A 14,954-nucleotide genomic window follows, 5' to 3' on the forward strand; every position below is an offset into this window, starting at 1 on the left:
TTCTTTGCTACATCACCAAGGATTCGGAGCGCATCAGCCTGGAGGCTCGCAGCCAGAAACTCGGCTGCTTGCTCATTGCTCCACTGATTAACCTTTTTACAGGCCTCAAAATGCCTGTGGTAGTCGGTCCAAAGGACCTTTCCCTTATACCGGTCGGGGGTAATAGTAGGACGGTGGGGCCTGTCCTCTTTAGGCTGAAAAGAAACCTCATCCCCAACCAACCTTGCCTCTCTTTTGAGTGGCCATGGACCAGCATGAGGTTTACAAACCTCACTGTTTCTTGGACACTCTTTCTCCACATAAGGATGAGTAAAAAAACTCAAAACCTCATTGTGCAAACCTCGTTCAGTTGCCGACGGAACCCCAGTGTTCAGAAAGGGGTTCGTATTGGAACTGTGCGACGGGAAAGGGATAGGCCTCTGATGAGGTGTACTCCCAACATGCCTTTCACCCCTTTCAACCAACTCAGGGGACATCCCAACATTGGAAACTTGCCGGGAAGGGAACCCTCTTCCATGCCCTCGGGCTGACCCTTCCGCCTTGCGGCCTCCAGTTCGGCCGCCAACCGCTCTCTCTCCCACTTTAACACTGTGGTGAAAATGGAAAAAGCCGTTTGCCAATCATTTATGTTTTGGGGTAATTTTGTGTTTGTTGGGATCAGACACAAAGAGCTTTCACCATTTTCGGACTTCTGAACTACCACCTTGTGTTGTGCCATTGTTGGTGGTTCAGTTAGACTACCGAAATCAACATACATGTACATGTATTCGTTTGCCCATATTTTGTTTTTAAGCTCTTGATACTATGTTTTTCATCGTCAGTATAATATATATATATATGCAGCGATCGTTAAATCACAAGGGTTGCTTGTTACAGGGCCTCGATTCAAGATCCACACTCAGTGATTATAACTATCTTGTTTTTGATAGTTTTGCATCATTAGTAAGGTTTGCGGTAACACACCAAGCTATACGCATCATCGGTACTTCAGCAGCATATAGCTTCAGAGTCAAGCTTTATCCAGAAGACGATCAGAGCATACTGATCGAAACGTCGATTGGAAACGAAAGTTTCCTTTCAGACCCCCCCCCCAACTCAATTAAAGACATTGGCGTCAATCAGGGGGGGGGGGGCAGGGGGACATGTGCCCCATCTTTTAGAGAGTGGGGTACACAATATCAAATGTCCTCATCATCTTTTTGACCACCTTTATCATGAAGCCCAAGTTTTGTACTGTGTAAGACCAAACAATGTGTCCCACCATGGTGGCAAAGGATGACACAACTTTTTGAAGGGTGGGAGACACTATATCAAATGCCCCCCCCCCTCAAAAATGGCGTTAGATTGCATCACAGAGTATCTAAAGTGCACAATTTTCCCGGGCCTTTAATCGGGCCCGTACCCCACTCCATTTTCGAAGTGTGTGGGACACACTATCAAATGGTCCTCGTGTCCTTTGACCACCTTCATCATGAAACTCATGTTTTGCACTGTGTAAAACAAACCCTGTGCCCAAACCATGTGTCCTGTCATTGCCATCAGTCCCTGGGGGGGGGGGGATCACAATGTCACAGTTTTGTAACTCATGTGTCTTATAAGGGCACGTACTTCGCTGTGATAGTATACAAATCTTGACTGCTTCGAGTGCTATGGTTAAAACTATGACTCCCGAGGTGATCCCCAGAGCGTTCTATTTTCCCGACGGGCGAAGCCGAGGGAAAATAGACTGCTCCGGGGATCACCGAGGGAGTCATAGTTTTAACCATTGCACGAGTAAAAACAGTTAATATTTGTTTTATATCACCCCAAACATTTCTAAATACTGTACTATAGGTTTTCTCGGTCAAATTCGACAAATGAGCAGTCAATTTCGTTTTCATGGGTTCGATTTAAAACTGTTTTGCCTCTCCAGTTGTAACTGCGTTTCAAATTCAGAATTCGGTCGTGTAATTTCGTTTTGAGTCGAGTCAAATTCCTTTAGCACTCTGTTCAATTTAGCGTATCGTCATTCTTTTTCGTGACACACACGCCTCAAGAAGCGTCTGTGCATTTGAATGCTGCTTTGATGAATTGTTAAATTGAATGATTATTTTGTTAAATCGAATAACGTAAAAGTACATTTGACTAGTCTTAAAACGAAATCGAATGATCTTTTTCAGTAGCATTCAGTTTTGTGCCAAATAGAATAAGCTGGTGGTTAAATTGGCTGCTCATTTTCCGAAATTTACCGAGAAAACCTATATTTAGTTACAGACCTGAATGCTACAATCCACGGACGACGCGAATACAGATTGCAATAAACTTTTACTGTGCTGCATGTAGTGTCATGTAACCCGAATTGGTTACAGACTATTCATTTGTCATCCTCGTACACGCAACGGACGTCTGGGTACTGCACGCCGTGTGATAGTCTTCGGACTAGCGCACGGCAAACCGATGCACTATCACACGGCCGTCGTCTAGTAAAACTAAGACATGTCATGTGACGCGCTCTAAACGAATGGAAAGGCATAATATTGGTAAGGGGTGTTATAATTATGTTTACTTTATGGTGGCGCACTGTCATTGCCGCGTTCTGCGGCCTCTATAGTTCGAGCAATATTTGTAATGTTTTACCCAAGTAACTCCGCACCCAAGGTTGTTATTAACTCTGTTCCATTTGACACCACATTCAATTGAGACGTTTCTGAGATTGTTCTCTTTTCCCGCAAACCTTGCGTATTATACAAACGTTGCAAACAATCCACTACACGCACCCATATCCTTTTCATTTTGAATGAAAGTTCAAGTATTTCCATAATACGAAAAGGCCCAAATTATACTGCTCAAATTATGAAAGCTTATTGTTCTGTTTCGTTTGCCATTGGGTCTCTTTACGGCCTAAGATTGCACCACAGAGCACCTAGGATGCAAAATTGTCACGGCCCTTGCCGGGCCCGGACCTATGCCGTAAAGGCTTCACGCTCGCATGCTCACTCTTTGACAGATTTGCCCCCTAAAACTTGTGTCATAGATCTGCACCTGGGCCCAATTTTATAGAGCTGCTTAAGCACAAAATTTTGCTTAAGCAAAAACATTCCTGCTTAGTAAAATCAGATTACCGGCCAAGACTCCACTAATGTATTATGCTAAGTAAACAACAGGTAAATACCAGTCACAAGCAATGTATATGGCATGACACTTTTGTCAGTAATATGTGAAAAATAAGCGAGCAATTTTCGTGATTAAGCATTTTTTTTGCTTAAGCAGATTGCACCACAGAGCATCTAGAAAGCAATGCTAAATTTCCCCCGGCCCTTAGGCGGACCCATGCCGTATAGGCTTCACACTCGCATGCTCACTCTTTGGCAGATTTGCCCCCTAAAACTTGTGTCATAGATCCGCACCTGAACTTGATGCTAAACTTAAACGGTTCTACTGCTGCTCACATTTTAAAGACTTATGTTCTGTTCCATTCTGTTGCATCTTATTGGCCAAAGATTGCACCACAGAGCATCTAGAAAGCAATGCAAAATTTCCACCGGCCCTTATTTGTTTGACCAGAATAGGAGGAGATACACAAAAATGCACTGAGGCCTCTGTTAATAAAACCATCAAAATATAATCATTGAAAATCTGAACTGTTCCATTTTCCTTACAGGGAACGGTCGAGATGTCACCTTTCGTGGTTTCATTCTGTATATTCATTTAATATTAGATAAATAACAATATTGTACATTTCAGTGAAAACGGGTAACTAGAAAAAGAGGGAGAAAAATCTGAAACAATATGAAATTTATATTATTCACACCTTAAATCTGTTTCTATATAGCTCCGCCTTTCATCGAATTGAAAGGTGGACACAATACGGCCTTTGTCATTTGGGTCCGGGTTTTACAAACTACCTGGTGTGACAATTATTGGGCGACACAACAAACAATATACAGGGCCAACATTGAACAAATGATTTAGTTAAGCCGGGGCTCCCCCATTTTTTCCCCAAAATGTTATACAATATGAAATTTATATTATTCACATCTTAAATCTGTTTCTATATAGCTCCGCCTTTCATCGAATTGAAAGGTGGACACAATACGGCCTTTGTCATTTGGGTCCGGGTTTTACAAACTACCTGGTGTGACAATTATTGGGCGACACAACAAACTATATACAGCGCAAACATTGAACAAATGATTTAGTTAAGCCGGGGCTCCCCAATTTTTCCCCAAAATGTTATCAAGACGTGTTTATCCGTGAAGGCACCGCGCGCTCCCCATGTTCCATTGGTTCATGTACATGGCATAGATTACAATATAGAGATGCCGACCCATCCTTGCTGAGCTGGACAACGATGGATAAGTAAACTTGTACATTATATTCAACATATTAAACATGCCATTTTTTGCAATTGGTGCTTTCAATGTTTCCATTGCTCCAAATTGACAGTAGTGTTTATACCACAGTATACCAGACTGAGGTCGACTATAAACACCCTTGTCACACGAAGTTGTGTGCTTTCAGATGCTTGATTTCGAGACCTCAAATTCTAAACGGAGGTCTCGAAATCTAATTCGTGCAAAAAGTACTCCTTTCTCAAAAACTACGTTACTTCAGAGTGAGCCGTTTTACACAATGTTTATACTATCAACAGCTCCCGATTACTCAATACCAAGAAAGGTTTTGCTAACAATTGTTTTGAGTAATTACCAAGTGAACACTTAGTGTACACTGCCTTTAAGGATGAAGGGATTCGTTCAGAAGACACAACAAAAGGCGCGTCATACTAGATTGACTGTCGGTGCGGACCGGATATGCAAAAAGAATTTGTGTTATTTTTATAGAGTCATTTCTCAGAATTTATTATCAACGTATTTGGGTCATTCCATGTCAGACCAACGCACTTTTTTACCTCATGTCTTCCGATTTTGATAAAAATTGCTGTGATTGTAGGTCCTTATGAGCAATGAATGCACAGCAATTTTTAGCCCGATCGGACTTACCATGCGGTCAGGGCAGAAACCACTAAAATCTGAAATTTTTAGGGTAAAATACCACCTTTTTGGTAAAAATATGTCATAACCATGTCAATTCTCATCACAAATAAATTTTCTGAAATGTAGGTCACTGTAATCTTTAATATGTTATCGTGACCTTTGACCCAGTTTTTGAAATAATGTATCATGCCAAAAATCAATGAAATAAAAATCTCTTGATAGAGCATGTCTTCCTCTATCAGAATCCACTAAGAAACAGTTGGGCTCTTCAGAATTTAAAAGTTTGTGACTATTTTTGTACAAGTACCGTGATCTTTAATATGTTATCGTGACCTTTGACCAAATTTGTGAAACAATGCATCATTCCAAAAATCAACAAAATAAAAATCACTTGATAGAACATGTTTTCCTCTATCACAATCAACCTAGAAACAACTGGGCTCTTCAAAATTTACAATTTTATTACCATTTTTGTACAGTTGTTAGGTCACAAACTAGTCAATTTATATACTTTACATAATAAATCCACCAACAAACCTCACTCTTCTGTTTCTAAAGTTACTTAAAGTGTTCATGGTTTGCGATTTGTTTCTTGTTGAGGGCTGATGTGGTTTAACCAGAATCAGAATTTAAACTGTCAGCAGTGACACACCCAGGATTTATTATTTTTGGGGGGTGGGCCATATTTTCCCCAAAAATTTCTTTCGAAGATTGTAAAAGGAGCTGGGATCAACCCCCCAGACCCAACGTCCCCCACCCCCCCCCCCCCTTTTCGGGTACACCACTGTGATTATTAGTGATCCCAGTTAGAGATTACATCAAGGTTGAGATGGAGAAGCTGTCTGCCTTTCTTCAGTAGATCACAAACTTATGCAGTCTTACTTTAACCCCCTGTGATGAATCTTGAACAACAAATTAATGCATAGTAACTTTCTGAGAAATCCTCAAGAACAATTTGTTCACCATGCTGCAACTCTGACTTCAGTGCCCATTTTAATAGAGCTGCTCAGCAGCAGATTTTGTGCTAACTGTGCGATTTCCATTTAACCGTATAGCACACAAAAAGGCATGCTAACCTTCCGATGAAGTCAGAGTTGCAGCATGGTGACATTAGTAGTATGAGAGGCGTATATGACCTCCTTTTTGAGAGGAGGGTCATGACCCTCAGTCATGAGGGTCTTCGATCCACTCTAGCAGACTTTGGACTGGGTTTCTCGATTGCTGTGTAAGGGGTGTACTCGTCTAGAAAATTCTTTTGTTTTATATTAATAAAGAAAAGAAAGAAGAAAAAAAAGAAGCTTTTATTTTTTATTTATTTATTTATTTATTTATTTATTTATTTGTTTGTTTGTTTGTTTGTTTATTTGGTTTTGTTTGTTTGTTCTTGATTTGTTTTTAATTTGTATCAACTGGCATGGTTAGTTTAAGGAAATTAAAGAGACATTGTTCGATGCAAACAACCGTCGTTAGTAACACACCCCTTCAAGAGTGTACGAGGCCGGTAATTTTGATGTCGTCTACCAAGTTTTGATCGTGTCTGAACCTGCTCTAAATGTTCGTTTGTTGTTGTTGTTGTTTTTGTTGTTACATAATTGAATCACCTAACAATGGTTACAAGAAAAACAGGAAGAACATGGGTCATTTCTCGATGCAAATAACTCGTTTATCGAATCACCCCTCGGTCAAGATTAACGTGTCCGCTAGTTCTTTTGGTCGTTTGAACTTGCTCTCAGTTGCCCGACCGACAACCGAGCGGAAGGCCCAATTTAAACGGACGTGGCGTATACATTTCTGTATTGCGGTGCACTAATTGATTCCTTTGTTCAAAAATAAAACGGCTCTGTTGGAATGCCACCACGAACCATTATTTGAATATAACGTCTAATAATTTTTTTTTTCTTTTTTTTTCTTTTTTTCTTTTTACTCTTTGTATAATATCCATCCACAATTCGGCTATTTTGACAACCATGTTTGCATTTTTAATAAACCAATAATGGTAATAACTAGACATAGTGCTTTTTGTTAATTACAAAAACACGGTGTTCGGTTGGACGTTACGTGATGACGTGGTTCAAAAACATTGAACCATAAAGATGTTTTTTATACAATGTGTCGTTATTTTATAGTTAAATGTGCATTACAGATTTGAGAATCCCTTTAAAATGTTTTAGAAAAGTGTGCCATAATGCGATCGTTAATGCAAAGCCACTCCGGATTTTTAGGTTTAGTTTTTCAACTGAAAATCTTATGTCACGATAAAAAGCCGGTTCTAAACGAAAGCAAGGTCAAACACTCACAAACAAATTTTGTCGTGGAAAAGACCATAAAAATAGCTTATTGGTAGCATTTGTGATTCTCAAGATATAAATTTTCTAGCTATTTAATGTAATGACTTCATCAATGACGTCATCAATTCAAAAAAGGTTGTGGTTTGGTGCGAGACGTTATCACTCAACTATTGCGATTTTCCGCTCTGCACATAGCGCTCAATGTTTCTAAAATCTTTATACCCAACAGCGCCCTCTTTCGTTGGACCAAAGAGAGCGCCGTTGGATATTCCCCCCAAATTGCGCGCCATATGATTTTTACAAATTTTAAACTTTGATTTGTAGTTTAATGCCCGATGACGTCATTATGACATAGTTAGGTCTGTGGTGTCTTTATACCAAGGTTCACCTATCTGTTGAGTTTCAACGTTCAAATCAATCTCAATCTTGAGTTATTCCGTAGATAAGCTCGAAAGTTTTTTTTTTAATAAAAAAAACACGAAGGCGAACTTTGATCCAGGGTAACGACCCGGAAGTGAACGTCGTACGATTTTTGCGTTAATTTTTCAAATGTTGTCCAAGTCTTTATCTATTCGATGCCTAAGTATGAACATCATAGCTTTTATATTCGTTGAGATACAGCAACAAGCATATGGTAATTTTTCAACATTAAAAACCTTGTCATGACGTCATTAATGTCGTCATCATTCCAAAAAAGTGGCGGTTTCATCTACTCACTATTGCCGATGTACACAGTAAGTTTTAAGCTTGTACAGATTGAACAGATTGTTGATAGCTTTTTAATTTTCACAGAAAGTAAAAGTGTAAATCTATTACATTTATACCTTTCTTTGCACAGAAAACAAATGCTAAGTTTAATACTTGTTAAAGCGATGTATTTTATTAATAAAGAGCTAACTATGTGCAAAGTTTGAAGGTTTTGTGATCCTTGTGATGTTTAACTCAAGAGTAAACTTCTTAAAAGGTTAACTGGATTTGGGGAAACTTTATACGAAACAACAGTTTACTAATTTTAGACTTGTGAAGTAAATAACTGTAAAAGACTTATTTATTAAGTATTACAGAGGTTTCGCAAGTGTACGACACGGGTACAGATACAACTACGATAACTGGGATGCACGTTAGATTTTGTTAGGTATTAAATAAACACTTATTTTGAAAAGCAATGATTTGTACACGAAGCTTTACCGTGTAGCGGGCTAAACACTGCCGTGAGTGCCGGATAGAAACACCCTTCACGAGTCGATGTCACGAATCCGCTTCCCGGTGTTTGATCAAAACATAACCAATGTTCGTCTTTTTCTGGTTGCATTTTCTCACATAATTAAAAGTCATACGTATCACTGAAGTAGGTGGCCATCTCAGCGAAGCTTCGTCTTTAATTCCGTTTTGATAATTAAGCCATGAGAAGGGCGAACAGGGGAACAATTTGACGCCGAATATGATATGAGCGGACTTCAATTGTAAAATGTTGGTACACCATTAAACTAGCGCTACGTTGTAAGTACAATGACCTGAGACTTGTCAAAACATGAATCGAAATCACGCGTACAGTCAAACGATGCACTATTCCGAGCAGAACACACAGGCCTCGTGGACTGAACAAGGTGTGATCAATGGAGCGGAACGGCCAGCCAAAGCGCTTTTGCAGTGTACGCAGTTATCACGTGGGCTTTATCGTCCGATTTCGACCAGAGTTTCAGGTCAAATTGGTATCATCTCTGTGGGAAAGTTTGAGCAGGAGCACTCATCTATAACGGGATGCAAAATTTATGTTGAAATGTTACGTAGTTTTAGAGATCAAAAATTGTAAAATTGTTCAACCTTTGGTTTGAACCGGAAGTCAAGGTCAAATGGGGTCATTTTGTGTGTAGCGTTTTTTGAAGTTTGATCGACCTGTCCGATGATATGTAGATTGTCAAAATCCACCATGTGGTTCAGGAGTTATGATTTCTTTAAAATATTTAACTTTGATTTGTTGTAATTCAAAACCTGATGACGTCATCATGACATCATTAAGTTTGTGTGGTCTTATTATTAAGGTTCAATTGTCTGATGAGTTTCAATGTTAAATTCCATATCAATCTTGAGTTATGACAACAAATTGCCTTTTTTTACAAAAAAAACACAAAAAACACAAAGGCAGAGTTTGACCTTCCGGTACGACCGGAAGATGAGGTCATACGATTTTGGCGTTAACTTTTCAAATGTTGTCCAAGTCTTTATCTATGTGATGCCCAAGTATGAACATCATAGCATTAATATTCGTTGAGATACAGCGAAAAGCAAATGTCGTTTTTCAACTTTAAAAACCTTGCCATGACGTCATCAATGACGTCATCATTCCCAAAAAGTGGCGGTTTCGTCTACTCACTATTGCCGATGTACATAGTAAGTTTTAAGTTTGTACAAGCTACATTTTGTTTCAAATTGCTGGAGAAGGTTCGCAGGGAAAGAAGAACGCGAGGAAAAAAAAAAAAAAAAAAAAAAAACAGAACAATAACAATAGTTGTTCGGCTGTTGGCCGAACACCTAATAAAAAATAAAAAAAATAATAATAATACACTTTTTTTTTTTTTTTTTTTTTTAAAAGGTTTAAATACTGTGTACATTACAGTAATAGTATCATAATTGAATATAATTAAATACTTTATGGAAAATACGAAGAAAGGGTACCGATTTTACAAAAGCAATATAGCGTTGCAATCAAAGACCGACGATATATAAACAAGGTCGTGTTTTTTTTTTTTTGTTTGTTTGTTTTTTTTTTTGTATTACACATACAATGATTTAAACTTTTGACGACAACACCGGTAATCTACACTACTTTTAATAAATAAGAGCCCCAAAGTGTGGGTACAACCGAGTTAGCCATCGGAAACCAAAAAAGATTAAATGTTTAGTTTGTTTGCATTTACACGCCACCCCCCCCCCTTTCTTTTTTTTTTCTTTTTTTTTGGTAGGCCTAAGCAGTTTGCAATACAACAGATAATTTTCTATGCGTACGTTTCTGTACGGACTTATAAACTTACGGTCCATATCCAGGATATGTTTCTGCAAACGATCATATTATTTCCACCGTTCTCTAAAAAGATTAAACGTTAAATAGAGTTATGGTGTCATAATAGAATCTAATAATTACTATCCTAATCTGTAATTGCCAGTGGCCTTCACTTCGTGTACAAACAAAAAGACCGGTGCATGGTTTACGTGAAAACCTCAATGACCCTTGATCACTGAGCCTTATCTGGTAGTTAAAAGATGACGTCACAACTGATTGGTCTACCAGCCAAACGTGTCAGTTCTTGTTCCCCATATACAGTGGAGCTATCTTTGTTTTCTATAACTCCAAGCCCACATCATGTACCACAATCACTCGGACACGGTATTATGTTTGTGTTTACCTTTGCAAAAAGGGGCTGCAGAGAAAACGAGTATACACGGAAAAACAAGATATACGTTAACCAAAAACTTTATTCGGTATATAACACTCCATTAACAATAACATCTACTTAAAACCTCCACAATACTTAAAACAATTATAAATGACGAAGACCCCCCCCCCATTATGACAAGAACTTTGAAATCTGTCAACTGAACTGCGTTCGCATGTGGGTGATTGATTGGACCCCAGCGACCCAGGCCTGCCTATTAAGGAGATAAGGTGGATGGGTTGAGATTGTTGGAAACTAGAGCAAAGACATAATTGTTTTCATGGTTTTGTTTTTTTTGTTTTGTGTATATTTTATATATTAATTTATTTGTACTCATCTTATTATTGTTAATATTATTATTGTTATTTCTTTTATTTTTATGTGTGGCGAGTTCACTTCCTAAAACCCTCATAGTGTTTACAGTTGATAGATTATTATGCTTTAACAAATTTCCGTTGATAATACTGTTCTGTATTATTACCAAATCAAACAATACAATCTTGGGGTGTAGGATTGAAAAACCTTTCATCATTTCAACATAAGTTTAGCATTCTTTATCGAAAAATTCAGTATTTTCGTTGGACGTCTCCCGCTCTCTTCCTCTTCATTCTCATAAGCACTTTCGTCTGTTGATAGATCGCTATCGTCTTCTTGAAATTCCTCCTCCTCCCCCTCCTCCTCTTCATCTTCAAAATCGTCATCATCTGTTGATTCATCACTATCGTCTTCACATAATCCCTCCTCCTCCTCCTCCTCCTCCAATGGGTCTAACAACTTAAGATTATAAGGTAGCATGGGGCCCAGGTCGTTGTCAAGTTCGTTTGACGATTGTTTCAATCGTGGACATCTTGTACAGTGAATCAGCTTGACCTTTTAATCTAGGTTTGAAAGACCCATACAGGTTCGACTTATTTATAGTTTTCTGGTGGTCGGTGTACACTTTGAAGCACAAATCATTCGTCTTGGATCGTCTCACTGATATAAAAATGGAGTCGAAGCGTCTAAACACTTTGCTTAGACCCGTACAGGTAAAGGTTTCGTGTCCGATTTGTGGGAAGAGCTTTTCGCGTAGCGACAATATGAAACGACACCGACAGACACACAAGCACCCCAGTATCGGAAGCCAATCGAAAGCTTGTCCCATTTGTGATAAGGTGTTTTCCACTTCAAACAATTTGAAGAAACATCTTCAAAATCATAAGGAGGAGGCGGAGGAGGACCTCCTCGAAGGTGATAGTGGCGAGTCCACAGAAGGGGAGGAGGATTTTGAAGATGAGGAAGTGGAGTGGGAGGAGCTTCATGAAGACGATAGTGATGAATCGACAGATGATGATGATTTTGAAAATGAAGACGTGATGGAGGAAGGGGACTACCGTGAAGATGATGATAGTGATGGACTAACAGATGATGATGATGGCCATGAAAATGAAGGAGATGAGGAGGAGGAGGAGTTCCTTGAAGACGATAGTGGTGAATCGGCACATGATAAGACTTATGAAAGCGAAGAATTGGAGGAGGAGGAGGAGGAGGAGGGATTATGTGAAGACGATAGTGATGAATCAACAGATGATGACGATTTTGAAGATGAAGAGGAGGAGGGGGAGGAGGAGGAATTTCAAGAAGACGATAGCGATCTATCAACAGACGAAAGTGCTTATGAGAATGAAGAGGAAGAGAGCGGGAGACGTCCAACGAAAATACTGAATTTTTCGATAAAGAATGCTAAACTTATGTTGAAATGATGAAAGGTTTTTCAATCGTACACCCCAAGATTGTATTGTTTGATTTGGTAATAATACAGAACAGTAATATCAACGGAAATTTGTTAAAGCATAATAATCTATCAACTGTAAACACTATGAGGGTTTTAATAAGTGAACTCGCCACACATAAAAATAAAAGAAATAACAATAATAATATTAACAATAATAAGATGAGTACAAATAAATTAATATATAAAATATACATAAAACAAAAAAAACAAAACCATGAAAACAATTATGTCTTTGCTCTAGTTTCCAACAATCTCAACCCATCCACCTTATCTCCTTAATAGGCAGGCCTGGGTCGCTGGGGTCCAATCAATCACCCACATGCGAACGCAGTTCAGTTGACAGATTTCAAAGTTCTTGTCATAATGGGGGGGGGGGTCTTCGTCATTTATAATTGTTTTAAGTATTGTGGAGGTTTTAAGTAGATGTTATTGTTAATGGAGTGTTATATACCGAATAAAGTTTTTGGTTAACGTATATCTTGTTTTTCCGTGTATACTCGTTTTCTCTGCAGCCCGTTTTTGCAAAGGTAAACACAAACATAATACCGTGTCCGAATGATTGTGGTACATGATGTGGGCTTGGAGTTATAGAAAACAAAGATAGCTCCACTGTATATGGGGAACAAGAACTGACACGTTTGGCTGGTAGACCAATCAGTTGTGACGTCATCTTTTAACTACCAGATAAGGCTCAGTGATCAAGGGTCATTGAGGTTTTCACGTAAACCATGCACCGGTCTTTTTGTTTGTACACGAAGTGAAGGCCACTGGCAATTACAGATTAGGATAGTAATTATTAGATTCTATTATGACACCATAACTCTATTTAACGTTTAATCTTTTTAGAGAACGGTGGAAATAATATGATCGTTTGCAGAAACATATCCTGGATATGGACCGTAAGTTTATAAGTCCGTACAGAAACGTACGCATAGAAAATTATCTGTTGTATTGCAAACTGCTTAGGCCTACCAAAAAAAAAAAGAAAAAAAAAGAAAGGGGGGGGGGGGGGGTGGCGTGTAAATGCAAACAAACTAAACATTTAATCTTTTTTGGTTTCCGATGGCTAACTCGGTTGTACCCACACTTTGGGGCTCTTATTTATTAAAAGTAGTGTAGATTACCGGTGTTGTCGTCAAAAGTTTAAATCATTGTATGTGTAATACAAAAAAAAAAAAAAAAAAAAAAAAAAAAAAAAAAAAAAAACACGACCTTGTTTATATATCGTCGGTCTTTGATTGCAACGCTATATTGCTTTTGTAAAATCGGTACCCTTTCTTCGTATTTTCCATAAAGTATTTAATTATATTCAATTATGATACTATTACTGTAATGTACACAGTATTTAAACCTTTTAAAAAAAAAAAAATAAAAAAAAAAGGGTATTATTATTATTTTTTTTATTTTTTATTATTACCATTATTGGTTTATTAAAAATGCAAACATGGTTGTCAAAATAGCCGAATTGTGGATGGATATTATACAAAGAGTAAAAAGAAAAAAAAAAAAAGAAAAAAAAAATTATTAGACGTTATATTCAAATAATGGTTCGTGGTGGCATTCCAACAGAGCCGTTTTATTTTTGAACAAAGGAATCAATTAGTGCACCGCAATACAGAAATGTATACGCCACGTCCGTTTAATTGGGCCTTCCGCTCGGTTGTCGGTCGGGCAACTGAGAGCAAGTTCAAACGACCAAAAGAACTAGCGGACACGTTAATCTTGACCGAGGGGTGATTCGATAAACGAGTTATTTGCATCGAGAAATGACCCATGTTCTTCCTGTTTTTCTTGTAACCATTGTTAGGTGATTCAATTATGTAACAACAAAAACAACAACAACAACAAACGAACATTTAGAGCAGGTTCAGACACGATCAAAACTTGGTAGACGACATCAAAATTACCGGCCTCGTACACTCTTGAAGGGGTGTGTTTCTAACGACGGTTGTTTGCATCGAACAATGTCTCTTTAATTTCCTTAAACTAACCATGCCAGTTGATACAAATTAAAAACAAATCAAGAACAAACAAACAAAACCAAATAAACAAACAAACAAACAAACAAATAAATAAATAAATAAATAAATAAATAAATAAAAAATAAAAGCTTCTTTTTTTTCTTCTTTCTTTTCTTTACTAATATAAAACAAAAGAATTTTCTAGACGAGTACACCCCTTACACAGCAATCGAGAAACCCAGTCCAAAGTCTGCTAGAGTGGATCGAAGACCCTCATGACTGAGGGTCATGACCCTCCTCTCAAAAAGGAGGTCATATACGCCTCTCATACTACTGACATTTTTTGTTTACCATCTTGGAAAGAATTTTGTTTCGGAAAAATTGCCTCCCCCCACCCCCTCCACCCACAACCCAAATTAAATCCTGTAAGATTTTAGTGGTTTCTGCCCTGACCACCAGGAAAGTCCGATCGGGCTGAAAATTGGTGTGCATTCATTGCTCATTAGGACCTACAAGCACAGCAA

The 14,954-nt window shown here is 38.2% G+C and overlaps 1 protein-coding gene across 1 annotated transcript; it reads left to right on the forward strand.

Annotated features, from left to right (window-relative positions):
• Positions 1-11,774: 11,774 nt before the first annotated feature.
• Positions 11,775-12,437, forward strand: LOC117294273 (sarcoplasmic reticulum histidine-rich calcium-binding protein-like). Its single transcript, XM_033776635.1, has one exon. The coding sequence runs from the start codon at positions 11,775-11,777 to the stop codon at positions 12,435-12,437; it is 663 nt and encodes a 220-aa protein (XP_033632526.1).
• The last annotated feature ends 2,517 nt before the right edge of the window (positions 12,438-14,954 follow it).

This window comes from Asterias rubens, chromosome 9 (genome assembly GCF_902459465.1).
Source record: "Asterias rubens chromosome 9, eAstRub1.3, whole genome shotgun sequence".
Classification (NCBI taxonomy): Eukaryota; Metazoa; Echinodermata; class Asteroidea; order Forcipulatida; family Asteriidae; genus Asterias; species Asterias rubens.